At 41.9% G+C, this 25,524-nt stretch overlaps 2 protein-coding genes across 3 annotated transcripts; both read left to right on the forward strand.

The window, feature by feature from the left end:
- Window positions 1–461: 461 nt before the first annotated feature.
- On the forward strand, window positions 462–2,311 carry fkbp6 (FKBP prolyl isomerase 6; the record flags this gene model as incomplete). Its single annotated transcript, XM_084000788.1, has 7 exons — window positions 462–552; window positions 650–739; window positions 839–1,041; window positions 1,325–1,444; window positions 1,568–1,765; window positions 1,943–2,052; window positions 2,239–2,311. The coding sequence occupies 7 exons, from the start codon at window positions 462–464 to the stop codon at window positions 2,309–2,311; spliced, it is 885 nt and encodes a 294-aa protein (XP_083856914.1).
- Window positions 2,312–5,588: 3,277 nt separating this feature from the next.
- Window positions 5,589–25,142, forward strand: arhgap18 (Rho GTPase activating protein 18). Of its 2 annotated transcripts, none has more exons than XM_084000530.1 (18): window positions 5,589–5,870; window positions 12,830–13,067; window positions 13,836–13,974; window positions 14,421–14,503; window positions 14,685–14,834; window positions 18,318–18,381; window positions 18,902–19,017; window positions 19,600–19,671; window positions 19,794–19,887; window positions 20,899–20,990; window positions 21,112–21,189; window positions 21,318–21,477; window positions 21,577–21,659; window positions 21,777–21,983; window positions 22,135–22,269; window positions 22,974–23,095; window positions 23,183–23,238; window positions 23,369–25,142. In XM_084000530.1, the coding sequence occupies exons 1-18, from the start codon at window positions 5,743–5,745 to the stop codon at window positions 23,458–23,460; spliced, it is 2,109 nt and encodes a 702-aa protein (XP_083856656.1). In that variant the 5' UTR covers window positions 5,589–5,742; the 3' UTR covers window positions 23,461–25,142. The 2 variants fall into 2 exon arrangements, with proteins under 2 accessions (XP_083856656.1, XP_083856657.1); XM_084000531.1 differs by lacking the exon at window positions 5,589–5,870 and adding an exon at window positions 7,731–7,910 and having other exon boundaries at window positions 12,833–13,067.
- The last annotated feature ends 382 nt before the right edge of the window (window positions 25,143–25,524 follow it).

Below are 25,524 nucleotides of genomic sequence, written 5' to 3' on the forward strand. Positions count from 1 at the left end.
GGCTTTGCTTTGCACCATGTAGTGAACTATAGAGATTATAGTGAGCAAAGTTATTAAGGAAAGTCAAAAGAACATAGTAGATAGAAGAAGAAGAACTTCAGCCACAGGAAACATATAATAAAACACACATATACTTACTTACAATAGAAAATTAATAAATAAAGAATAGTAAATAAGGAGGTGGAGGGTGCTCATCAACAGCCGTGGCCCCCAGGCCCTGTCCCACGTCTCCTGGGGACATGTAGTTGTTATTTGTATAGCCCGTTTTTACAAACAGTTTGGGCTTTACATGGCATCAGAACAACATCCTCTGCCCTTAGACCCTCACATCCACTGAGGAAAAACTCAATGAGCCATAGACTAAGGTTACATCTAAGGTCAATACTTGATTTGACAGTGGAAATAGTGAGTAGGCTACACATCTTCTGTTGTAGGGTCCGTTTGACCATCTCCGTCAGCGGATGGACGATGTCTTGGGAGATGGAGGGATCCTGAAGGAGGTGGTCCAGTCTGGGGAGGGCGCACCCATCCCCCAGAATGCTTCAGTATTGAGTATTGACACGTTTGCTCTGTAAACCCTTGACACAGTTTGTCTCTGCATGTTTCGGTTGTTCTGTCATTACCGCTCTCCACTCTGTTTCTACCACAGTCCACTTCTCTGGTTTCCTGGAGTATTCAGACCATCCCTTTGAAACAACCACCAACTATAAACACCCAATGATGATGAAGTTAGGGAGAGGTCAGAAATTCTTCTAAGTTCAAATAAATTTTCCTCGACCTCTGTAAACTGTGGCCTACAAAACCTTTCTCTTGGATTGGACACTGATTGTTGGAACAGATGTGACGCTGGCTGGGCTGGAGCTGGGCCTGCTGACCATGAGGAAGGGAGAGTTCTCACGTTTCCTTTTCCAGCCACACTACGCCTACGGGGACATGGGATGTCCTCCTCTGATTCCTGCTGCTGCTGTGGTTCTGTACGAGGTTCACATCCTTGACTTTTTCAACTCGGGACAAGTGGACGAGTTTGTGGCCCTGAGCCCGGTAGGGAGGCTGCAGGTTGTTGTCATAGCTACCATATGGTTTCTCCCCATTAAACAGGACCAAATCCACATTAAAGCTACACTCTATATACAGTTTTATTTATGTTTTCAACTATTTATGCATTTCCATCTGTGCAGTCAGGGAAAACTAAGGAATTTTGTTGTTTTGCTCTGTATGCATTTTTTAACTTTTGTCTTTTTTTATCATCTGTCCTACTTAGAATCACATATTTTCAAAAATCCAAGCATATTTCATAATATAATAGTTTTATATCTGTTTTCAGGAGGAGCAGAACACTGTTCCCTTGTCCACAGTTCTAGAAGTTGTCAACACACTTCGCAGCTTTGGAAACCGCTTCTTCAAACAGAGTCGTTTCCATAATGCCAAAGATCGCTACAAACAGGTCAGACTTCATCCGTCCTAAAGATAGAGTTAATTTTGTGAGTGAATCAAGTTGCTATGTGTCTGTTTACATGTGTGCACTGTTGTAAGCGAATGTATTTTGTATTGGGTTCCTGTCAAACAGGCGATGACGCTGCTGGGGAACAGGGAGTCAGAGGGCGATGCAGAGATGGAGACGCTGAAGACGGCTCTGCTGCCTCTCTACCTGAACCTCTCTCTGACTGAGCTCCGTCTGGACAGCCCACACAAAGCCCTGAAATATGGCAACAAAGCCTTGGAGATAGACTCAGCCAACACAAAGGCCCTTTACCGCTGTGGACAGGTTGGTTCTGGCTAAACCATCAGACGAAAATCCCCATGGGCCCTGAATTTAAGCCCTTGGAGCATTTGTTATTTGCTATTCTCATATTTATTTATTTATTTTTTGCTGTTCACCCTCCTGTTGTGTGTGTGTGTGTGTGTGTGTGTGTGTGTGTGTGTGTGTGTGTGTGTGTGTCAGGCGTACCTGGAGCTGCATGAGTACGAGAGCGCCCAGGGCTGCCTCATTACCGCTCAGGCAAAGAGGCCGTTTGACAGTGACATTAACAACCTCCTGAGGAAAGTGGCCACGTGAGACCAACCTTTTGTTGACACAGTCGATGCTTTTCGAGTGAAACGGCTGCAGATTAAATCACCGATAACTGTGTTGCATTGATATAACACAACACACACATATAACAACAACACAATTCTGCTTTCATTTACAGCCTTTAGCCTTTAACTCATGAGTTATCTATACAATTGTGAACCTCCCAGGTGCTTTAAAGACAGCATGGACAAGCAGAAGGACATGTACTCGAAGATGTTTCGAGACTTGAGGGACCAGTGAGGATGAGGAAGGAAGAAGAGAAAAGGTAAGAGATCCTGTTCACTATACACTTTTAAAAACCTAATACAGCTGTCCATCAGCGAAATTCCAACCTCTGTCTATAGACTAAACTATCGACACAATGCAAGTGTCACTGTTTCAATGATAACATATGACCAGTAACTGTATAGAACATATAATGAGGTGCTCAGATCTTATCTCTTAGTGTTAGGCACAATAGTAGATATTAATTTAACCCAGTGTAATCTGCCACGTGTTCAGAGAAACTGACCTGATCAATAACATCACTGTGTTGCAGAGTGAAGAGTGAAGCTTCGAGGTTGAGCGGCACATTTTGTCTCCAGCACTGTTAATTCTCCAAGTTTTTGTCTTTTGTTATGAAAGTTTTCATATTGTACAGATGTTTTGTTCATTTCCTGTAAAAAGAATCCGTTTTTGACAATTATTGAAATGTTGATTGATAATGGGACTTAACAGTTGTTTTTCTGTTTGGAGATCTGAGTTGCAGACTCACCTCAAATCACTGAATATTGTGGAAGAACTTTGACATGAGACACAGGGAACGTGAGGAGCTGTGTTCTCTCTATATTTGTCACCTCTTTAAATCCTCTGTCTGAATCCTGCTTGTATTCAATCAGTATTCAATGTTTCCTCAGGGTTCAAGTTGATATGACAATAAATGTTGTCACTTGTAACATGTTTTGTCTTTTTTGAATGGTGTTTTTTAATGTCATTTGCTGAGTTGACATGAAGATTTGACATTTTATTTCAGAAGTTGATTTGATCACTAATGATACATGGTTTGCATTGAAGTAGTTGTTTTTTTTATTGTGTTGACATGGTGGGACATAAGTGATCTTACCCTTGTGAGGGTTATGAATAGAAAAACTGTTTTTTTGTCTTTAGTTGTACAGTAGATGAATAAACTCTTGAGCTTATGTGACACAGGCAAAGATAAATGTGTGAGTGACCTGGGACATGTGACATATGTCATAGCTACGTGTATCACAAAGGTGGGACCTGCAGGTAGTCTGTATGTTATTGGTCAGAAAGGTACGGAGCAGGAACCCATTTAATCTGATTAACAGTAGATGCGGTGGGCGGCTGAGAGGAATGTGTTGGGCTCAGGGGGGGTAATGCAGCCACAGCGTTGCCATAGTGATTTGCAGACCTAAGATACATAGATTACATAGTTGTTGCACGCACCATTAAACACTAGGGGGCGAAAGTGAAGAATCTGTCTCCACAAAAGTTGACTCCTTGAAAATATGATAGGACCACGTGGCTGTAACATGAGACATAAACAGGCCAAAAATATAGATATTAAACTATTAATATTAAAATATGAAAACTATTACAACATGTTCCCTGTATGAGTGATTTTGCAGTGTGACTTCAAAGCACAGTCGACTCTTCTGCAGCGTTGAGGTCAGGAGGTGGAGGTCATGATGGGGACAGAGCATGATCAAATGAGGCACAGAAGACTGAGAAAGAGAGACAGAGGTCTGGAGTGAAGGAGGAGAAGGGGGGGTGGAATGACAGGATCAGAGGTTGGGAGGGGCAGATGGAGGAGCAGAACAATCTGATTGACCTCTGTGGTTAATCCACTCATCAGAGTGTGTGAGTGTTTTACCATCAGCAGCAGCACATGGTCAAAAGGTGACGGTTTGCGGAGGACAGTCTAAATGGATACAGGCGGATACGATGGTCTACAGATTCACCCACTACCTTCATCTGAGGTGAGGGACGTGTGCATGGGAGGAATCTGTGTGTGCATGAAGTTTTAATGTGGGTCAGCCTCCTTGGACGGTGGACCATTACTGTTAATGTGTGTGTCATCAGATGTTTGAGAAAACAGACAACAGCATCTGATTTGCGGTCACTGACTTTTTGTTTGACCATTTAACTGTCACAGGACTTTGTATCTAGAATAGTTATGACTGTACTCTATAAAAATAATGTTGGCTGTGACACTTCCTGCTGCAAGTGTGTTGTTGAGTTTTTCATTTATCACATATAACCCTCATGAAATGTAATAGGAATCAGTGATAGGAATATTACTTTATATGTAGACTTAATGGCTGTAATCAAACTGTTAATCCAAGAATTGATATAATTAAATAATATTGAAACTATTCAATAATCAACCACATGGAGAAAGGCTCTTAGCATTATTAGTGTAAAGAGAGCAGCAACTGTTTTGTTTTTTTTACACTCATGTGATGAAAATAAGTAATGAATATTGTCACATTTTATTACTTGTTATTGTTTTATTTTATTGCAAATCTTTATACTCTATGGCTGAAGGCCATCAGACGAATATAGGTTATTGTTTGTTTTGGGGTTGTGCTGTCTGTAGTTTGGTCTTCGGTCTGTGAAGTGTGTGTGTGTGTCATCTGGCCAGTCAAGGACCAATCCAGTGTTTGGCCTTAAAGACCTTGGTGCTTGTTTTGACTGTATGTTGAGAAGACAGCACACACTCTGTGAGTGTGTGTAAACAGGGGAAGGAATCCCACATGTGTGTGCGCGCGTGTCACCCAATAACATTTTTAAAACTGTCCAATTGCATTTTGACTTCATAGCAGCTTGACCTCACTGTAGCAGACAAAACAACAAGAGACTAGAATGTGTGAAGTTCATAAAGAAATTAATTGCATCAAAATATGCAGTTAATGATGTCATCTATTCATGAAAGCCGTTTTTCTAAATTGTGGTTATATTTTTTTTATATACACATTTTTACTGACATCTTTATAGGGCAATAAAAAAACATGGATCACATTTAGAACGAAAGCAGAACCACAAGGAACAACAAGCAAAAGGCAGTAGCAAGGATAAGAATATAGGTCAGAGAAAATAGTTTGGATTAATAAAAAAAAGGGGGGGGGGGGAACAAACCTTAAGAAAACATGTGTATTAGCCTATATGAACATAAAATTAAAAAAGTAAATAAAGGGACAGTAAGTGATAGTACATATGTAGCCTACATTTCATTTTTTAATTCAAATAGGCATAAAATGTATGGCTTTTATAAAACGACAGTTGTATGAAGTATTTTGCTGAAAGTATTAAATTGTTATTCCCAAACAAATGCCCCTCAGAGGTGTCAGTAAGGTCAGTGCAACAGTGAGAACAGCAGGGGGCGCCCTCACCTGTCAAACTGCGCCCTGCACTTCCAGCCAATCACCGCGCTGCGTCGGATCTCCGGCCGAGGCCCCGCCCCCTCGGAGTCACTTTGCTCTGACACAAGTTGTGGAGAAAGAGGAGAAGAAAAAGAGGAGCCGGAGGGAGGAGGGAAGAAGAGGAAGAGGAGTCAGATAATGAGTGGACAGCGGGACAGCCGAGTGGCGGGAGGCAGGGGCAGGTAGAGAGGTGGACGGACAGAGTGCGGAGGTGAAGAAGAGCAAAGAGCGGAGAACCGGAGCAGAAACATGAGTCGGCAGCAGCAGCAGCAGATCCAGGGAGTGGTCTTAACGGGTTACCACAGCAACGCGGATTTGTTGCCGAAAACCGGAGCGTGTGCTCCGTCGACCCGGGAGAACGAGCCCGCTTTATCCAGGTGGGATAACTTATACTGAGAGTGTGCAGGTGTAGTGTCAGACTGATACACTACTGTGTGTTTGTGTATGAGTGTGTGAGAGAGAGAGAGAGAGAGAGAGAGAGAGAGAGAGAGAGAGAGAGAGAGAGAGAGAGAGAGAGAGAGAGAGAGAGAGAGAGAGAGAGAGAGAGAGAGAGAGGGGCCAAAGGTCACTGTGATTGTTTATTTCCTTGGTAAAATGCTGTTGACCGCTAAGTTACATGAAGCCCAGTGGTCGGTCAGCTCCTATGGCTCCTGTTTCTCCTTCAGCTCCTAATCAGCTTCACCTTGACTGTGATATACTGTCAGATAGTGTTGTACTGAGATACCACTGCAGCTCTACAGATAACACCTGTTATATACATCTGCATTACAAAACTGTCTGATAGAGTCTTATTGTTGGACTCACTAACCCTTTATGAAGAGCTCAAGTTATCGATTGATTAACCATCTGATCACCTATGTTACCTCTAGTTTGTGCCACTTTGTTCAACAGGTAATCAATATTGAAAAATAACTGTAGCCTACAGTGTTTTATATACTATAGCCTACTGCAGGACCATGTAGTTGATTCACACGGACATCATGTGACTGTGTCTAAATGACACAATAATGAACAATGCACATCACAAGTTCTCAAAACTCAGTGTAACATCCCCACATGTCTCACATGTCTTTGATTGTCTAATTAATTAGCCACTGTATTTAGTTACCAACAATAAAACTGAGGAAAAACAGAAGCTGAACGCAGTTTATTTTAGGATTAATAGAAATAAAGGAGAAACCAGCATGTAGTGTTTCAGTCCTGGTCTGGACTGTCCTGAAGGATGAAGTGATGTGTTTATGATGGAGGTGGAGAGTGTCTCTGACCCATTGTCCAGCCTTCTTATTGTTGCTTCTGTTTATATCTCATTGATTTTCTTGCATGATGAGCATCTTCTCATCCTCTCACAGTGAGACAGACACTATAATGGTAACACTATAATTTAATATAGATGTATATCATTTCTGGCACAGAGGAAAAACTGAGTGGGAACTAAGTTCATATGGAAACAACATGATGACACTCTTATTTATAACAGAGGATTTGTTTATTCATCCAGGATGAGCTGGCTGTGTGTGTGTGTGTTCAGTGCATGTTTACGTCAGTAAACAACAACAACAACAACAACAACAACAACAACAACAACAACAACAACAACAACAACTGTGTTTTCATAAAAGTAAACAACTCAGTTCAGCTGGTATTCAGAGAGGCAGTGACACACCTGTCCCTGTACATGTGCAACTGTGTGTGTGTTCCAGATGGCTTCTCCCACAAGCCTGGAAAAAACACAGCATCACATTACAGCCTTTTGTCTCGCCTCCCACAGCCGAGTGTGTGTGTGTGTGTGTGTGTGTGTGTGTGTGTCCTGTCTAGGCCGACTTGAAGGCTCAGAGTTGTGGTCATTGTTTCCTCTGGTCAGGAAATGGGAGACAGAGGGACACTCAGACAGACAGAGAGACAGACAGAAAGCTGCTGGCCTTTAACCAGCAGGGGACATCCGACCTAAGGAGCCTTAGGTTACCTGTCTGCTGCTGGGAGTCTGTGTTTGTCTTCTAGCCAGACGTGGTTGTGTTTCTGCTGTTCTCCACTGAGGAGGAGGAAGAGCTACTGGAGTAAAAAAAAAGTGTCCACATGGTTCAAACAAATTCACTGTGTGAAGCAGCAGAAATACAACACTGCACAGGAAATGACGTATGCGGATAGGAAGACAAGCTGTGAAGGGGTTACAGGACACCACATGAGTCCTCACAGCTGTGCATGCCGTCACTCAGAGTAAATATGGTGTCGGGGTGAACAGGAGTGAGACGGCTGTAGCCAACGGAAAACAGATGAAAAAAAAGGCAGAAGAATAGTGAGAGACCAGAGAGAGGAAGAAAGACAGAAACACACATGGAGCCGGTTGAACATCTCTCTTTATACTGACGGTTCATCTCGTTGAAAGGAAGATGATTTATTCAGCTGGTCGGTCTGTAACTGTGAGTAGGGAAACAGAGGCAGCAGCTGGCACACACACACACACACACACACACACACACACACACACACACACACACACACACACACACACACACACACACACACACACACACACACACACACACACACACACACACACACACACTTCATCCTCTTCCTCCTTCCTGTCCTTTGTTCACTACTTATTTATTCCAAACATAAAAATACATCTAATCCATTTCCTCCAGTTGGTGAAACTACTCAGATCATTTAAAGGAAGAGTTCGACATTTTGGGAAATGCCCATATTTGGTTTCCTGCTGAGAAACATGATGAGAGAGGATTGATACCACTCAGGTCCTGTTATAAGATGAGGTCAAAGTGGTCAAACTGTGACAGTGCAATACTGACTCTGCACAACTTAGAGCTGTGTATTACTATCACATCCTGAAGGAGGGCGATAATATTATATTTTGCGATATATTGTGATTCTGCAAGGCAATATATTGCATATTTTTTTCTAGAAAAACTTTCACATTATAAAGAACACAAAAAAATAGAGTTTATTTTTATTCACTCACACTCAGACCATTTGCACTGTATTTGTATTTGACAGTATTTATTACTTGTTACATCATAGGAAATCGTTTAATGCAATCTGAGCAAAGGAAGTAACATTTTTTAGGCTCAGAATTTGTGCAAAACACCTATTACAAAACCACTGTGTGTCTGTATTTTCTTATACACCGACTATAGTTGTTGTTTTTTTATTATTGGTTCATGTAAATCTACAGTATCATCATATCTTCTATTTGTGCTGTGAGTCCTGGTCACTGCACTGATTCACTCAGGTCACGTTGGCTCAAACAGTAGAGTTCACTTCCTCAGGTCTTGACTCATATTCAGCTCATCGGTGCAGAATAACCTCTCAGCTTGTTGATGCTGTTTCCTTCCTTCTCGCCCTTTTTGCGCCTCACGGTGTGGAGTTCACTTTTACACACACATTAGTGCACTCCATGTATGCCGGCAGCTCTAACATCCTGATAAAAGGTTCGTGCGGGGCGACAGGTACAAAGAGTACAACAACACACATTCAGCTGCTGCAGTCCTTCCCTTTGAAGGTTATTTGTTCGTGTATGAAAGTGTGTATCGCAGAGAGAGGGTGTGTTTGTTTTACTCACAAGGGCAGATCACCTGGCCTCCCTGTGTGTGTGTGTGTGAAATGGAGCAAAGTCATGTGCGCTGTTAACTTTTGTGTAACATTGTTTGCATTATTGTTTTGTGTGTTTGTAGTGGTTTTGACGCTGTATGAACTGGGATGGCCCCACTCTGTTACACACAGTATACACACTGTGACCTGAGTCCACACAGGGGAATAACATCTGCCCTGTCGCTCTACACAGATTTTCACAGAGCGCACACTGAAACACTGACACGGCATAAAAGCTTAATTTTTAACAGGCTTGTAAATATATTTTCTTGCACCTCTCAAGGGCTGTAGGTCAACGGAAAAACAAGGCATAGGTGTCTCAGCCTATCAGATCCTTCAGAACAAGTGCCTGTTACGTGGCTCTGGATGTTTGTTTGCATTTAACAGATTTGGACCAACAGAGAGTTGGTGAATGAAGGAACCAGATGTAAAGTTCCGTTTTTCACAGTTATGTTTTACAACTCTGGCGTCAACGCACCTCGGCAAGCGTTTGCTGTTCTCCTCAAAGGAAAATCCTCCAGCTGGTGAGGCGTTGAAGACAATGAACATGTGTCAGACTCATGGAGGGAGCTGCTCGGTTTCATCGAAAACAAAGAGACAGAGGGGAGTCGTGTTTCTGTGTGTGCTCTCACCCACTGAGCTGCAGGGTGCATCTACTGTCAGAGCAGAGGGAGAGGAGAGGGTAACGCTGAGGAGAAAAATGTGGGAAAACAGGGAAGAGAGTAGAGGAGGGAGCAAGGTCAGCAAACAGAAAGGAAGAGGAGGAGGAGACGCGATGAAGAGGAGGAGGAGGAGAGAGGAGTTGGAAAGAAAGGAGATTGGTGGAAGGAGGAGAGAGAGGGAGGTCTGTTGTTAGTGTAATACCTGATGTTCTTTGTTCAAACTAGATCAAAGTGTGTGGGTCTATATTTACCCCTGTGTGTGCGTTTGTGTGGTGTGGCAGGAAGTCTGCTGTGGTATGTGGCTTTCCTCAGCGTGAAGCCTCAGGTTTAATACTGCTCTGATAATTCCAAATAAATGAATACAGCACATCAGCTCTGTGCTGTTCACCATGACCTCACAGGCTAATCTGATCCCTCTGCATTCTCATACACCCAGTGACAGTTTAGTGCCTAAAAGTTGGAAACATCATTGTTTCATGTCTCAGTTTCTTCACTTCCCTGTGACTGGACAAACTAGTATTATTTGCTTAATCAGGGGTCTTCAACCTTTTCTCCTGAGAGCTACTTTTACAAAAGGAAAATGGCCGAGAGCTATTCATGTTTTGTAACATTAATTCTTTACATTTGTAAAACAAAATTGTGTTTCCCACTCTTGATGAAAATAGTCTGTTTTAGCCTTTATCATACTGATAACTGTCTGAAATTATTACTGTCAGGTAATGTCCCTGCTCTATTAAACATGAAAGGAGGCTGGAAAGCACATGTCTGTTCTGATGATGATACAAGTCAGTCGTCCTGTGTGTTTCTGTGGGAAACAGTGGGGGTTAGAAACAGCTGGACAGGGAACCGGGATTTGACACAACACCGACAAGCACTGAGAGCCGGGTAGCATGTCGCTGCAGGAGAGGCAGGGCCGTCCGTTTCAAATTTATGTATGATCCATTAATCCTTTGGTGAGCTACTGTGAAAGGTGCTGCGAGGTACTGGTAGCTTGCGAGCGATGTGCTGGAGACCCCTGTGCTATAGTATGTAGTTGCTATCAAACCTCTGTTTCTTACCATAGTGTCCCGCCCTCGAAGTTCATTCAAGTTTAAGAAAAATAACTTTAATCTTTGACACATCCACCTCCAGTGTGAGGGTGACAGCCAAACTGACAAATGAACTGTGTATTTATTTTTTATGACAGTGTGTTTGGGAGGTGAGATTAGACTGATGATTCACAGGTAGATGAAGACGACGCTGTTGATGGGAACCTCTGAGCTGGACACACAGTCCAGTCCAGAACAGCTGAGGCCTCAAGTGCAGTCAGAGAGAGTGAAGGAGAGAAGATCACAGAGAGTGCTGAGTAACATCCTGTCACAACAAAGAGGGCATTCAGTCGGACGTTGGCAAAAACAGCTCAAACAAGACCCAATATCAAATGCACAGTAGCTGCTTCCATCCACCTGTTTTCTGCACATTCTCAATTTGCCTCTAAAAGATGTAGTGGAAAAAAAAGACCAGTTGTACAGAAATCATCTGTCTATGTATACGGAGTGACTCTTCGTTGCTGTCAGTCAGCTGCTGTGTCATAGGCATAGTAGTGATGATAAAGTCAGTCTAATTCTGCTTCATGGAATCGATATGAGTTCATAATGTAACGCACTTTGTACCTTTACACAGAGTTTTTGCAGGTTATTTTTTCGGCGATCTGCAAAGACCCAGTGCAGGACTTTGGTTTAGCTATTTTTCTACTTTTTAAAGGTCCAGTGTGTAAAATGGGGATAAAACCTTGATATCTATTCAGATTCTAGTTTGCAGCGCTCACTTGTACTCACCCCTCCCGTCGGCAAAGTGACGGTGGCCTCCAAGGACAAAAGAACGTCCTTCCTTCTTCTTCATTGGTTTATTTACTGTATGTACGCAAAACTCTTGAAATGTGCTCTCTGGTTGGCTGGATTTTCAGTTCAGACTGCTGTACAAACATGGCTCTAAAGCACGGCCCTTGCTATATAAAATAATAATTATAATGCTAGGAAAACCAAACAACTTTTATATTATAGCGATTACACACTTATACATATAATAGTATATTCAGATTTTGCCAATAAACCCTGCCAATTATTAGACACGACACTGGACCTTTAAATACTGGCTGATCCATCCTCATTAAACTGTTTACTATCAATATCAATATGGGCTTCAAAAATCTGTTATTTAGCACCACTCCTCCTGTTGCCCTTGGTACTGGGGTATGTAGAGGAGGAAACACAGAGAAGCTGCTTGTGTGTGAACATTGTGTTGTGACCATGTGTTCGTGATTGTGTGTGTCTGCTGTCCGTGACTGCACAGAACATCATTAAGTTGTTTACTGATTACCATGTAATGTGTGCGTGTGTGTATGTATGGCAGACACAATGATGGTCACTGTGGATCATCCACATCATGATTAGCCTTGCCTCAGCTAGGCTAGGCTAACTCTGACTGTGTGTGTTGTTGGCTCAGTGAGTGTGTGAGAGCCGCTGGCCTCAGTCTGTGTTGCCGTCGCCCTCATTAGTCGACTGGCCGGGAATTCAGCACACAGCTGGCTCGTCTTTACTTAGTCTCTGACCGACTTCAGAGTGACTCACTGGGCTGACCCCTCTGTGTCATACACTGTGTGTGTCTCTCTGCTCCTGACGTTACAGCCACACAACTGTAACACCCAGTGCAGGCACATGTGGATCAAAATGAAAGCAAATACACAAGCTGCTTTTACAAACCCGACTACCCACGCATCTTTTACAAAGCACAACAAAAACACGGAGTCAGTTCTAAGACAATCTGCAGTTTATATACTCCAGGAGTATTTTTATGGTTCGCAGAAGTTGTTGTGAGATATCTGTCATCACGTCAGCTAGGTGCAAAGTGCACATAGCACCAGGTGAAACTGTTCTTCCTGGGAGCAAGTCACTCTGGGGGAGTCATTGGAATCAGATACATTTGTTTTTTGAAGAAAGATGTTTGCAAGGTCAAGTTTGAACATGTGTGAGCAGCCGGCTGTGTCTGTACCTGTCGTACTCAACTGTCTGTATCTGTCTGTGTTGCAGCAGGCGAACGGGCCACTACAACGTTCAACAGAATCAAAACACACAGCATGGGGAGAGACGCGGATCTTCTGCTCCACCAAGTATTACCAGAACTGACCCGTCATCGCCCCCCGACACAATCTCCGCCGCTGGCCCCAAGTCTCAGCTGTCCTCCAGCCCAAAGCCTGGCTCCAGCCCCAGGCACAGTCCCAGCTCCAGGCCCAGACCTCGACCCCCGTGTCAACGCGGTTACTCTCAGGTGGGACGGACCTCTTCTTACCCTTACACGCTTTTTTTTTTACAATGCTGTTGCTGTTTTTTATTGGTTTCACATTCCATCTGTTTATTCCAACAAACTGCCTTTGTGTTTATTCTACAGTGACAGGTTCTTTCATTCTTTCTTATTATCAGTGTCTTGACCATTTTCCACTCTCGCCTCACAGTGCTTGTCCAGTTATATTATCTGCTGAGTGGAAGCAGCTAGGAGAGGTCAGACTTGACATATAATCAACACCAGACATGAGTGTGTTAGTGGGATTAACACTGATGTCACCAGACCTTGTACTTTCAAGTTGTATGTCTTCAGTTATCCCTATGAAACTATTTAATCTTCTTTAATAATTCACAAGAACCTTCTCTGCTGTTGTGCCGGGTCTGAATAAAAGAGTCGGTTATAAATGGCTGAATCATACCTGTTAAAGTTTTACAGGAAGTTTGGTTGGCAGCTTTACAGCTGTCATCTCTCCTGCTTTAAATAATCTGTAGTTAGTTAATGTGTGGGTGGAGGCTCAGTAAAAACCCCATAAATTAATTCAAGTATTGTTTTAGTAAAAGTAAAGTGAGCTGAAGAAAAAAATCTCAGATTTCTGTTTAGATTTGAGGGATTTTACACAGAATGTTTCATCTCCTGGGATCATATCTTGCACATGAAACAATTCATATTTAATTAATAGACAGTAGTTACTGTTCAGGACATGAATGTGAAGCTATAAACGATGAAACCTTTGTGTGTCTGCTTCTCCTGCAGGACTCTCTGGATGAGCTGGAGATGGACGACTATTGGAAGGAGGTGGAGGACATCACTCGGTCAGGAGGAGAAGCAGGGAGTGGAGAAGGTGGAGGAGAAGGGGAAGTGCAGGAGGAGGAGCAGCAGAAGATTCCTGAGGGTAGGGTACACCGTGTCTCTAGATAGACCTGATTCAGAGGAGAGACAATGTAGAGTGTGATCCTGCACCAGTCTGGGCATGAGTGTGGATGGAGGGTGAGATAACGGGCCCTGGACATGTAGAAGTTGTCTTGGTATTTTGCGTCTCTTTGTGTCTTTGAGAATTGCCTGCCTCTGTTAATAACCGGTAAGGCCTGGCTTGATTACTGGCTCCACGCTGCTCTGCACATGACGGATGCAGATCTTAAGTATATTCCAGTGAGTGTGTTTATGAAGACTATTGTTCTCTGGAGCAACACACACTCTTCCTGTATATGTGTCTAAAGTTGTGTTTCCCTTTCCTGCACCTGTAGAACCAAACAGAGGGATTTTCCCCCCTTCCCTCATTGTGATTTACAGATAAATGCTGATGATGGATCACGTCTGAAAAATGATTTTCTCTTTCAGAAGGAGAGCAGGAGGAGGCGTGGCTTACCGAGGCGGGGCTCGCACGGCTATTTGACAATTCATTGGCAGCTGACCAGGATCAGGTGTTGATCATCTTTCTCTTGTTTGATTAGTGAGACCTGAGTCCAGGTGGAGTCACAGTTTATCAGTTTCATATTTGCACTTCAGAGCTTTGAATGAGCGTTGAAACTGTAATTGTGGAGAGGAAATGAATGGTCAACGTTTCACCAACGGTCTCGTGTCTGGTTCCCGATTGATTGACAGGAAGAAGACAGCGCCGTGTTCCTGTCCACGTTGACCAGAACTCAGGCGGCGGCTGTGGAACGGCGTGTGACATCGCTACAGCAGACGCTACGGCGACGCAACCGACAGCACGTTCCTGATGTCAGGGATATATTCAGACCTCCTGAAAAGGTTCAATCACACAAACAGAATCACAGAAGTTTTGACGCAGTGGGGGCAACATGGGAATCAAACCCGCAACCTTAAAGGGATAGTTCAGCTTTTCTGAAGTGGGGTTGTATGAGGTACAAATGGCCATTAAGTATAATACCTGCAGTAGAAAGGTCTCTGCTCCCTTTTACTTTAGATCTTACTCTAGAACTGGTTTATTATTTTGAGACAGGACGTCTCTTAGGCGGCGAAAATATGCTGATTAATCGTTCCTCATTGACAACAGTGTACAGTACTGCTTGTGTCTCTGTACAGAGTAATGTTTCTCAGTGGGGTGGGGGGGTGGGGAGGGGGGGACCTTTCTACTGCAGATATTATACTTAATGGCCATTTGTAGCTCATACAACCCCATTTCAAAAAAAGCTGAACTATCCCTTTAAGATAAAGAGTTCTTGCACAGACAGAATATAGTAAGATAGTGTATACGTGTGTGCGCATCTGTTCGAATCACAATGACTGAGAAAAACGTGACAATACAGTCAACTAACTGGTCCGTAGTACTGTACCTGAGTGTTGGTGTGTAGGGTGTGTGACCTATGGCTCATGATACATGGGACAGACCTGCTCGGGCAGGTGAACTGTTCCAGATTTTACTTCATCATAGGTCATACACCCTACCCCCCATACCAACTTTACCATACCAACTTTATTTATAAAGCACTTTAAAAAACCCAGTGGACCAACACTGAGGTACAGTAGCACAGTATAGATGTCCTCGCTTACGGCCAGTAGCAAGTGAGGGACATGATGGCTGAATGTCATGAGGCATGTTTCAGTGTTAAACTTCCGTAGCATTATAAAATTATTATATTAGTCAGTGTCATTTCCCTCTCTAGTGCCAACCTTCCAGCAGCAGCAGTGCATCCTGTACACCTCGCCTTTTTGGTGGAGGGACTTTCCAGTGTAACATAATAACAATAAATAATAATAACTTCATATAGCACTTTTCAAAACAAAGTTCCAAGGTTTTTACAACAAAAAGTTTGCCACAGCAACTTGATGGGTTACTGTTGCTCACCCTGAGGTTTCTCCAAATTTTTTCCTGTTAAAAGTATTTGGATTTTCTCTGCCCTTAGACTCTCACATCGACTGAGGAAAAACTCCAGAGGATGTTGTTATGATGCTTATGTAAAGCCCTTTAAGACAAACTGTTAAAGTTAAAATGGGCTATACAAATGAAATTGCCTTGCCTTGCCTTACCACACTGATAGACAGAGCCCAGGCAGTGGCAGGCAAAAAAGAGGGTGATTAGGGTTCAAAGTAAATCCCAAAGAGGTAGAATTGTTTTTGCTCAGGTTTATTATTTTTTGTTGTCTGCCAGTTGGGCTCAAATTCCCATGAGCTGGAATGGGCCAGAAACATGAAACTTGGCTCAATGGAACTGGAAAATGATGTGCATCAACTTTCCAAGAAATATGAACCCCATTGACCAAATGGTGGCTCTGATTGACTTGAAATTTAACACAAAAGTCTAGCTGAATGTGCTCTACAAAAAAGCCTCTTTAACCATAAAAGTCTGCCAGTATGGATTTTTTGCCAATTTGCATAAGGTGAAAAACTGTAAAATGAATAGAACTGAAATGTCAACACTAAATTTGGTATACGGCCTCAGGTGACTAGATTCTAAATTTCTATTATAAATGAGCCAGATCAGCCGAAAAAAAAAAAAAATCCATCATCAACCAAAATATCTTTGCAAAGGGAGGGGCTCATAACTTGGTAGCTCCCTTCACAATGGGATTGGGAATATGCATACCAAAGCATTTTGATCTTGCCCCAAAGGGGGCGCCATAAATGCCATAAATGCCATAAATGGGTATTTGAAAGCCCATTGGACAGAATTTAATCAAAATAGGTGCCCGTGGTCTGGCGGCCAGTTTAACCAATCTTGAGTGCCATGTTGATTGGTGTAAGTGGGCGTGGCCTGGTCGTCATTGCCATCACTGCCATTGTATGCGAATATTGGCCATAAATCATTAACCATTTGTCCAATAATCTTAAATCTTGGTAGACATCTTCAGAACAGGACTGGGAATATGCGTACCAAAGCACTTTGAGCTCGACCAGTTGGGGCACCGCAAATGTCATAAATGTGTACCGGTATCTTAAAAAACGGTTTGGAGAAATCTTGAGGTTATGATGGGTGTGTATTGCATGATGGTGTTTTACCCTGTGGCAAAAATCATGTGTGTAGAGTGTAATTTGTGACTGGGTGCAACGTGAAAAAAGAAAACTTTCAGATGATTTCAGACAACCCCTCCCCACTCAAAGCGATGTCACCCACTTTAGCCTGAATATTCTGTGCAATACACACCCATTATAATCTCCCCTCTTTTTTCTCAAAAATTATCAAGATAATTGAAAACTAACTGATCGAAAACCATCAAAGTTATCTAAACATGGAAAACCACATTATTGGCTAGACCTGTGTCTACATTTTATAGTTTAAATGGAGTCTTTAGGCAAAAGTATACTGAAGCAGTAGACATTTGAAAATGTCCAATAATTATTTTCACCTCCTCCCATTCATTTTCTATGGAAGATTTTTTTGAATTTTCTGTATTTTGTCAGGAAAAGTAATAGCACAGCAATACCCAATTGTGCTGCATGCTTTTAATTTGCCTCCTGGATCCTCTTAAAATGTAAGAGGAGCGAATCAAAATAACAGCAAGAAAAAACATGCAGGATGACAATAGTGCCTTCCTGTTCAACCCAGTGGCACTTATTATACTGGATCAGGATGAGAGAATATAGATATATGTGTTAAGCTGTTTATCTGCATAAAAAAGTGTAGCAATGACTAGATAGATTTTTAAATCAGGTTTTAACAGCTGGACCGACTGTCAAAAAAATTCAAATTAAATTCTTAGTATACAGTGAGGGACATGAAATTACACTGGATAAAAAAGATGTTGCATTGACACAGTTTTTTGTCCCTAACTCCTCTCCAATATCACGAACTGTCAATTCAACCACAACACACAAAATTTAACATTTCCCTTTTAGTCAGAAAGGAAATGGTCACTGCTTCCCTAGCTTTGTTTATGTTGTGACTTCTCCAGGCAATAATCAGCAGTGATCAGCAGTGACAAATAGTCTGTGTTAAGCACCAAACACTGTTTTATTTAATCTAAATAGAGTCCCTTCAATTGATTATACAGGATTGACTTGATTATATTCAGCAAAAAGTAAATGAAATAGATTTGTACTTGTGGAGTAGAATGAAGTGTGGTTCTGCTGCTTCAGAGGCTGTTTTGTAACTGGGAGTCTCACATTTTCTTTCACCCAGATGCTCAGTTTGTCCACTAATTAACAGACGGGATAATATGTAACATGAAAAATGCACAGGGGGGAGTGGGGGTGTACTGTTACTGTTTGAATGAGTGGCTTGTTGAACATTACACTGTGTGCTTTACACTGATGTGTCTCTGCGTTGTGCGGCAGGATGAGCAGCCCAGTAAACTGAAAGGAGGAAGTGAGAATGGACAAAAAGACGTCTCTTCAGCTGGTATGTGCGACTCACAAGCACACACACACAGACACACACTCTGGTACAGTGTGAGTCAGCACAGAGAACTAACTAAGGCCCAAATAAACTTCTGCCAGGCACCTGCATAGAAAAGACCAGGACACAGTGCAATGTGATCATTCAATTAATTCATGACACCACAACAGTACATTAATTTCAGCTTGCAGATCTTTATAAGAAATACTGACTTTATTATTATTTTTCTTATAAAATATAATAAAAAAGGCTGAGTGGAAATATATGACACAATCGTACAATGATCTGTTCATTTCAGATCCATACAACATTAGAAATATGTTTATATTTATATTAATATTTTCTATGCTGTGCGTTAGCGTTCAATGCAGCAGGTCTCTGTTCTGTCCTCTTACTGCTGAAACACTGAGATTAAATGAAAACACACTTCACCGTCCGCCTCACACTGTTTACATATGCTACTGTGTGGTCCTGTGATTTATTTCTAATGCGTGTGTGTTGTTGCGTGTGTGCTTCTCGACAGAAGCAGAGACCGAGCTGAACGTTGAAGTGGCGTTCTCAGAGCAGGCACTCTCTTACAGAGACAACCAAAGACTAAAGGTCACCACCAGCCCCAGTTCTCCTGACGACAAACTACCGGTAAGACACGCACGCACACACACAAACACATACACATATACACAGGGACTTCCTCAGCAATGTGTTTCTTTACTGACACAATGAGTGTGTATGGACTTAGGGGAGGAGCCAGAGAATAAACAGGATGCACTGATTTCATATATTGTTCTGTAAACTGAACAAAGCAAAGCCAACCGCTGTCTTGTTGTGAGATGTGGCGTTTTGGCTTTTAATGTATAACATACAAATACATACATGGAAAGTGGTGAATGAAATGTAAAATCCTACACAACACATTAGATGATAGTATTCATTTTACTTCAGTTATTGTAAAACAGCTTTATTAGTTGACAGTATGGCCTGTAACAGGTTGTGTTGCATATCAGCAGGAAGCTCCACTTGCCTGTGAGCAGTTTGAGAGCTGGTCTGTAGTGACACCTGGTGGTTGAAGCTGGTATAACAGATTATTTCCTCTGTTCGGTCACTGGAGTCTCTTCTCATACACTCATACGCCATCCACCTTTAGCGTTCAGTGCAAAACTAAATACAGTCAAGCATTAGTTTGATTCCCCCTCTGTTTCTTTGACTCTTTTCTCCTCCTAGAACTTTAAGCTGCTCCAAGATAAAACGGGTCAGACCAGGATAGGAGATCTGTCTCCTCTGGACATGAAAAAGGTCAATCAACTTTGTTTCATTTCAGACAAACTTTCCAATAAAAGCAAAGTGATTTAGTTGACTTGTTTTCAGATGCAGCTGCTACAACATCCCTGTCTCTGTGTTTGTTTTGAATGCTGTAGGTGCGTAGACTGGTGCTTGTGGAGATGACTGCTCTGTTTGACACCGCCGGGATCGACCTGAAGGCGCACAAGGCTGTCAAGGTTAAGGCTAAAGGTAAATACACACAGAGAGAAATCTGCCGTGGTAATGCTCTGAAGGCTCAACAACATTCAGAGTAAACAGACTTTTTCATCACACAGAAAACTCAGATCACCTCCTCACAGTCATTTGCCTCGGCCTCTCAGCCGCGCTTAAGGTTACCGTACATACCTGTTTATCCAGAATCAAAAGAAAATATTACATTTTGTTGTATTTGCCATGTGAAGTTTTGAGTAATGGCTAAAAAGTATTCTCTACGGTGTGGTGAGGTGTGACCTTGACCTCTGACCTTTGACCACCAGTCTTATCAGGGCTCTGGATGTCGCATCAAAACACACATTCACATAAAAAATGAAAACGACAAAATAAAAGCATTCACACGTACATGTAAGTAGGTATTTGTGCAAACACTGACACACACACACACTTTTTGTAAATACCTACAGTATATTTTCCAGGTTGTCATATTAAAAAGATATTTCAACGTTTTGGCAAAATCGCTTATCACTATAATCCCTATACTTAAAGGAGTAGGTTCATTACCATTGTGGGTGCAAGCTGTTTTTAGATCGGCGGGTCAGAGATGCGAGTTGCATGGTATTTCCACGTTTCCCTCATCAAACTAAATACACAATCCAACAACTCCAAAAACACACAGTAGTTCTGAGTATTTGCTTCATGTGTCATAACGTTACATAATTACCGGATACGTTATTATTTCATAGCGTGGTGAATGTGCAGGTCACAACTTGTCCACAAGAGTGTTTTTGGAGTTCTTGGATTGTGTATTTAGTTTGATGAGGGAAACGTAGAAATACCGTGCAGCTCACGTCTCTGCCCCGCTGATCTAAAAACAGCTTGCTCCAACAATTAAAGGTAATGAACCTACTCCTAAAACTAATAGAGATTATGGTGATAATTTTGTCAAAATGTTGAAATATCATATATAATATATATATTATATATGATAGTGTGTATATAAGTGTGTATTTTACTCAGTATTTGTGTGTGTGTGTGTGTGTGCAGAGAGCGGTCTGTTCGGTGTTCCTCTTGCCACTTTATTGGACCAGGACCAGAAACGTGCTCCTGCCACCAAAGTGCCATTCATACTGCAGCGGGTGAGCATGTCACTCACTGACAGCTCAACAGCATGTACTGTACTGATCAACATATCAGTCCAACCTGAAGTGTGTGTAACTGTCACTGTATTTGCCTCAACATAATGTTTATTATCATTAGCTCATGGCTCATATTGAAGACGAGGGATTAGACACAGAGGGGCTGCTACGGATCCCTGGAGCGGCCACAAGAGTCAAGGTTGGTTCAAGTGTTTTCTGCTCCAGCACAGACACAGTGTAACGTTTGTTTGTTTTATCAAAAGAGCGAAAGTTGAAGCCTCAGTTGCTCTTCTGCCCTGAATGGTTCTGCCTCTGTCCTGTTTCCAGTCGCTGTGCCACGAGCTCGAGTCCTCCTTCTATGACGGGATGTTTCCATGGCAACAGTTGAAACAGCACGACGCTGCTAGCCTTCTGAAGCGGTTCATCAGGGAGTTGCCCCATCCACTGCTAACTGTGGAGTACCTCAGTGCATTCATCGCTGTCAACAGTATGTAGAGCATCTGATCACAGAGTATTCTGCTTCACCGCAACAACTGCACGGCCACATTACGAGCGTGTGTGTGTGTGTGTGTGTGTGCATTCACAGAGTTTTCCGCAAAGAAACAGCAGCTGCAGGCTTTGAACCTGCTCGTCCTTTTGTTGCCTGAGCCCAATCGAGACACTTTGAAGGTAGAGACACACTCAGTTTCAGAGGCGCTTCATTTTCAATTAAATACATCATCTCCTGATAAGAAGCTCTTGACTATCCTGTTTCTATGTAAATGTCTCTCCTGATTTGCTCCCCAGGCTTTAGTGGAGTTCTTTCAGCGTGTGATCGACCATCAGGCCAAGAATAAAATGACGCTCAACAATGTCTCCGTTGTCATGGCACCCAACATCTTCATGTTCAAAGGCATCCGCTCCAAGGTTACAGAACAACAGGAGTTCTCCATGGCAACCAGCACAGCCAACATCGTCCGTCTCCTGATTAGATACCAGAATCTTCTATGGACAGTAAAGATCTTTCTTGATATTTTCTATAATCTAAACACCACTATTAATAACTACAGATCTCTATTACTGTCATTTTTGTTCATCATCATTAAGATTGATGAATGATGGTGGCATATTGTAATAAGGGTTCATGTGTGCATCCTGTCTCTAGATCCCCAAGTTCATTGTGAACCAGGTCAGACAACAAAACATGGAGGGTCACAGGAAACAAAATAAAGAGAGAGCTGTCAGAAAGCTGCTGAAGAAGATAGTGACGGAGAAACCGCCTGACAGAGCCGTCCCTGAGGTACCACTTTCCATTTCATTCAGTGACCTAGTTTGAGAAAACTCTGTTAATAACCCTACCAGGAAATATGCTAATGAAAGAGTGTAATTCTACATTTATTTCACAGTAGATTTTTTTAACAACCTTACATCTACTAGACATTTTATTTCCATGACTGCATGAACCAAGTGTATTGTAGTGTATGAATATATTGCCTTGTAAATTAAACATAAAGCATCTGGACCACATAAGACAACAGAGCAGCTTCAAAGGTTTACATACCTCTTTTGAATAACAGCCTAAATAAAGGCCTAATAGCTGAATATAATATATAATATAATAATGAATTAAAATGAAGACCTGCTTGATAATTTGATACCAACTAGCTGTATCTTTTCTAGATCATTTCATAAATCTGACTAGCTCTGTGTCATTATTCTTTTTGGTGACCAGTGTTAGAGGTCCAGTGTTATAGCGGCTCCGTTATTCAATATCCAGTCACAGAGGGTGAGTGACTTGGAGCTGCAGCTGAGCAGCTACAGTATGTGTAGTGACAGTGTTTGGAGTTCACTAAACAAAACAGGCAGAATTTATTCAAGTCCACATTCCTCGGTCCTCTCTTGTCCTGTCTCATGAGGATTTTGGATGTTGATCTAATTTCTGTGATGTGTTTACAGTGTGTGTTTGAGCATGTGTCTCTGTCTGTGTGTCTGTGTTTAAACCAGGAGACCTCACAGGGATTTATTCGAGTTCAAGCCCCTCAGTTCAGTAAAATCTCCATGGCGGTTCAGCTCACTGCAGAGTTGCAGGCTGCTGATGTGTTAACACGCTTCCTCAGCCAAGACAGGTAATATGTGCACACTCTCTCTTTACACTTAAACATGCAGAGTTTGCCTTCATTCTCCCTAACTCTCTCCCTTCTTTCTTCTCCCAGTTCCTTGACGGTGAAGCGAGAAGAGCTGTGTCTCTATGAGATCGGCGGAAACATCAGTGAGTCCATTATTAATTATATTTTCTGTTACTAATGACCCAGCTGCTTGTAGTTCTAAAATCCACAGACGATTATAATCCATCTATAATCAATGTGTTGAATATTTCTCTCTGTTTGTCTGTCTCTCAGAGGAAAGATGTCTTGATGGGGAAACGTACATGAAAGACCTCTTCCAGCTGAACCCCACAGCTGAGTGGGTCATCAAAGCTGTGCAGAGGTAGACTTGATGCTGGACTGCTGCCCGGTCTCGCTGTAATGTTCTACTGAAGTCAGACGCCACCTGGTTCTCTGTGGTTATTGCCGGTTTATGCTTGGACCATGCGTATCAAACTAAAGATGCTAATATTCCAATACATTATGATTTTGAAATCCCAAGAGATGAAATGTGTGGCAGTAGAGTACATATCTTTTCTCCTCCTTTTGAAAACCAGAATATCCAAACAAGAATAAATGAAAAAAGTATTACAGTCCTGTATCTCCACTATGCCGTGTGCTGCTCACTCGGGTCGGGTACAGTATGAGGCTGAAGTCCAGTTCAGGTGTGTGGGTGAGAGCAAACCTGTGTAAGAATACAGTGTCTAGTCATCTCTATTTCCCTGACAGACCACTGTTAACAACTGTTGGAAATACATTATTTCCTCTAGTTTGTCCCAGCACTTGAGTCACAATCTTAATATTGTGTGATATTGTAAGTATTTTCCTGTGTATACTGTGATTTATTACCACTAATCACTTTGTTGTGCCTGCAATAAGCTAAAATAATCTAGTCTGCTGCAATAAAATGGCAAAATTTTATTAAATCATGAACATCAATTTTTGGTTGGAAATTTTTGAGAATATACAGTAGCTTTTATTCAGCTGTTGTTTTTAAATTATTATTATTAAAAGCCCTTTAAAGTAATGAAATTGTCTTAACATTGAGTGTCACTGTGTGGAAGCACTTCACTAGAACCAGGAAGGAGTGAACGTCGGACTGGGTGGGTGTAACTGATGGGTCCCAGAGCTGGGATGTCGTAAATCGTGTGTGGGAGGAGCCCATCATGTGGAGCACCAGAGTGGCAGAACAAACTGGTCAACAATATCTCCACTTTTATGTTTCCATGACAACTCTGTTACGGACAGGTGACCAGGGCATGCAATGACGACATCGCTGTTTTCATGGTACATTACTATTGTTGTACATTATGACTTTCTGAACTGTGGATGTTTGAGTGTGTTAATGTGTGACTCCATCTTTAAAAACTGCACAGCAACAGTCGACAAATGTGAAAAGAGACATTTTAAATAAAGTACATGGTTATAAATGGTATATATAATTCAGATATGCTAACCTGTCTGCAAGTCCTCATGGAAGAAATACAGTGATTTGCCTTGAAGTTTTATACCAAAGAAGGAATCAAGATATGATGATGGCTCACGTGATCAGCTTGAAGAGAGACATTTCTTCCTGTGTAAACAGCCTCATTGAAATGATACACTCTAACATGATGGGTCCAAAAAGTATGTGGACAGTTAATACTGGGCATTTGTTGTTTTGGTTTTTGGCTCTGTAAATTCTCAGTCTGTATATCAGTTCATGTAATACAATACTGGCAGAAGCTGGATTTTGCCACTAGTAGAAAATCTCCATTTTATATTTTTGGCACATACAGTATCTGTGCTTGTCTTGGCGAACACAGTACAAACCTGATCTGACTGTGTGGTTTCTTCTCGTGTCGGCAGCCTGTGGAGGATCATGTCTGCTAGAAATAATGTTTCACTGTTTTAATTGTTTGAACTCAGTCTGTCTTGTATTATGTTGTCTACTGTGAATGTTTTTTTTTTCTAATTGATGATGTCCGTCTTATTGTTGCCTCTGAAATAAAACAGCCTGTAAATAAACATGCAGTTATTAATTACCACATCAGCTGCTATGAGTTCTTTCCTGAGTGTGAATGCATATTCAGTTAACAGCTGCTCTGTGATTAATATTCTTACATTTTAATAACTTCTTCTTGCATATCATTGTAACAGTATCCAGCATCAGTTGTTATTTAAATGGGATACTAATATTTTCAAGTTGCCTGCCCTAGACCATTATGCAACAGAACAATATGGAGATGTGAAATTTGAAATATGAGATGCATATTTTATTCTTAACCTGTTGCAGACGTTCCATGAAACAAAAGATATTTTTTACAGCATAATAATTCTAAAATTTGCACAACTAATATCTCACTTGGTAGACATAAACTCCACTTTTAAGCTCACAACTTTTTTGACTAGTCGAACATTTTGACTGTATT

This window comes from Trachurus trachurus, assembly GCF_905171665.1.
Source record: "Trachurus trachurus genome assembly, chromosome: 24".
Taxonomy (NCBI): domain Eukaryota; kingdom Metazoa; phylum Chordata; class Actinopteri; order Carangiformes; family Carangidae; genus Trachurus; species Trachurus trachurus.

Coding starts and splice junctions, on each gene's coding strand:
- arhgap18 (XM_084000530.1), top strand. CDS start 5,743: ATGAGTCGGCAGCAGCAGCAGCAGATCCAGGGAGTGGTCTTAACGGGT. Junction 19,672..19,793: donor CTCCTCTGGACATGAAAAAG/GTCAATCAACTT, acceptor TGAATGCTGTAG/GTGCGTAGACTGGTGCTTGT. Junction 19,888..20,898: donor TGTCAAGGTTAAGGCTAAAG/GTAAATACACAC, acceptor GTGTGTGTGCAG/AGAGCGGTCTGTTCGGTGTT.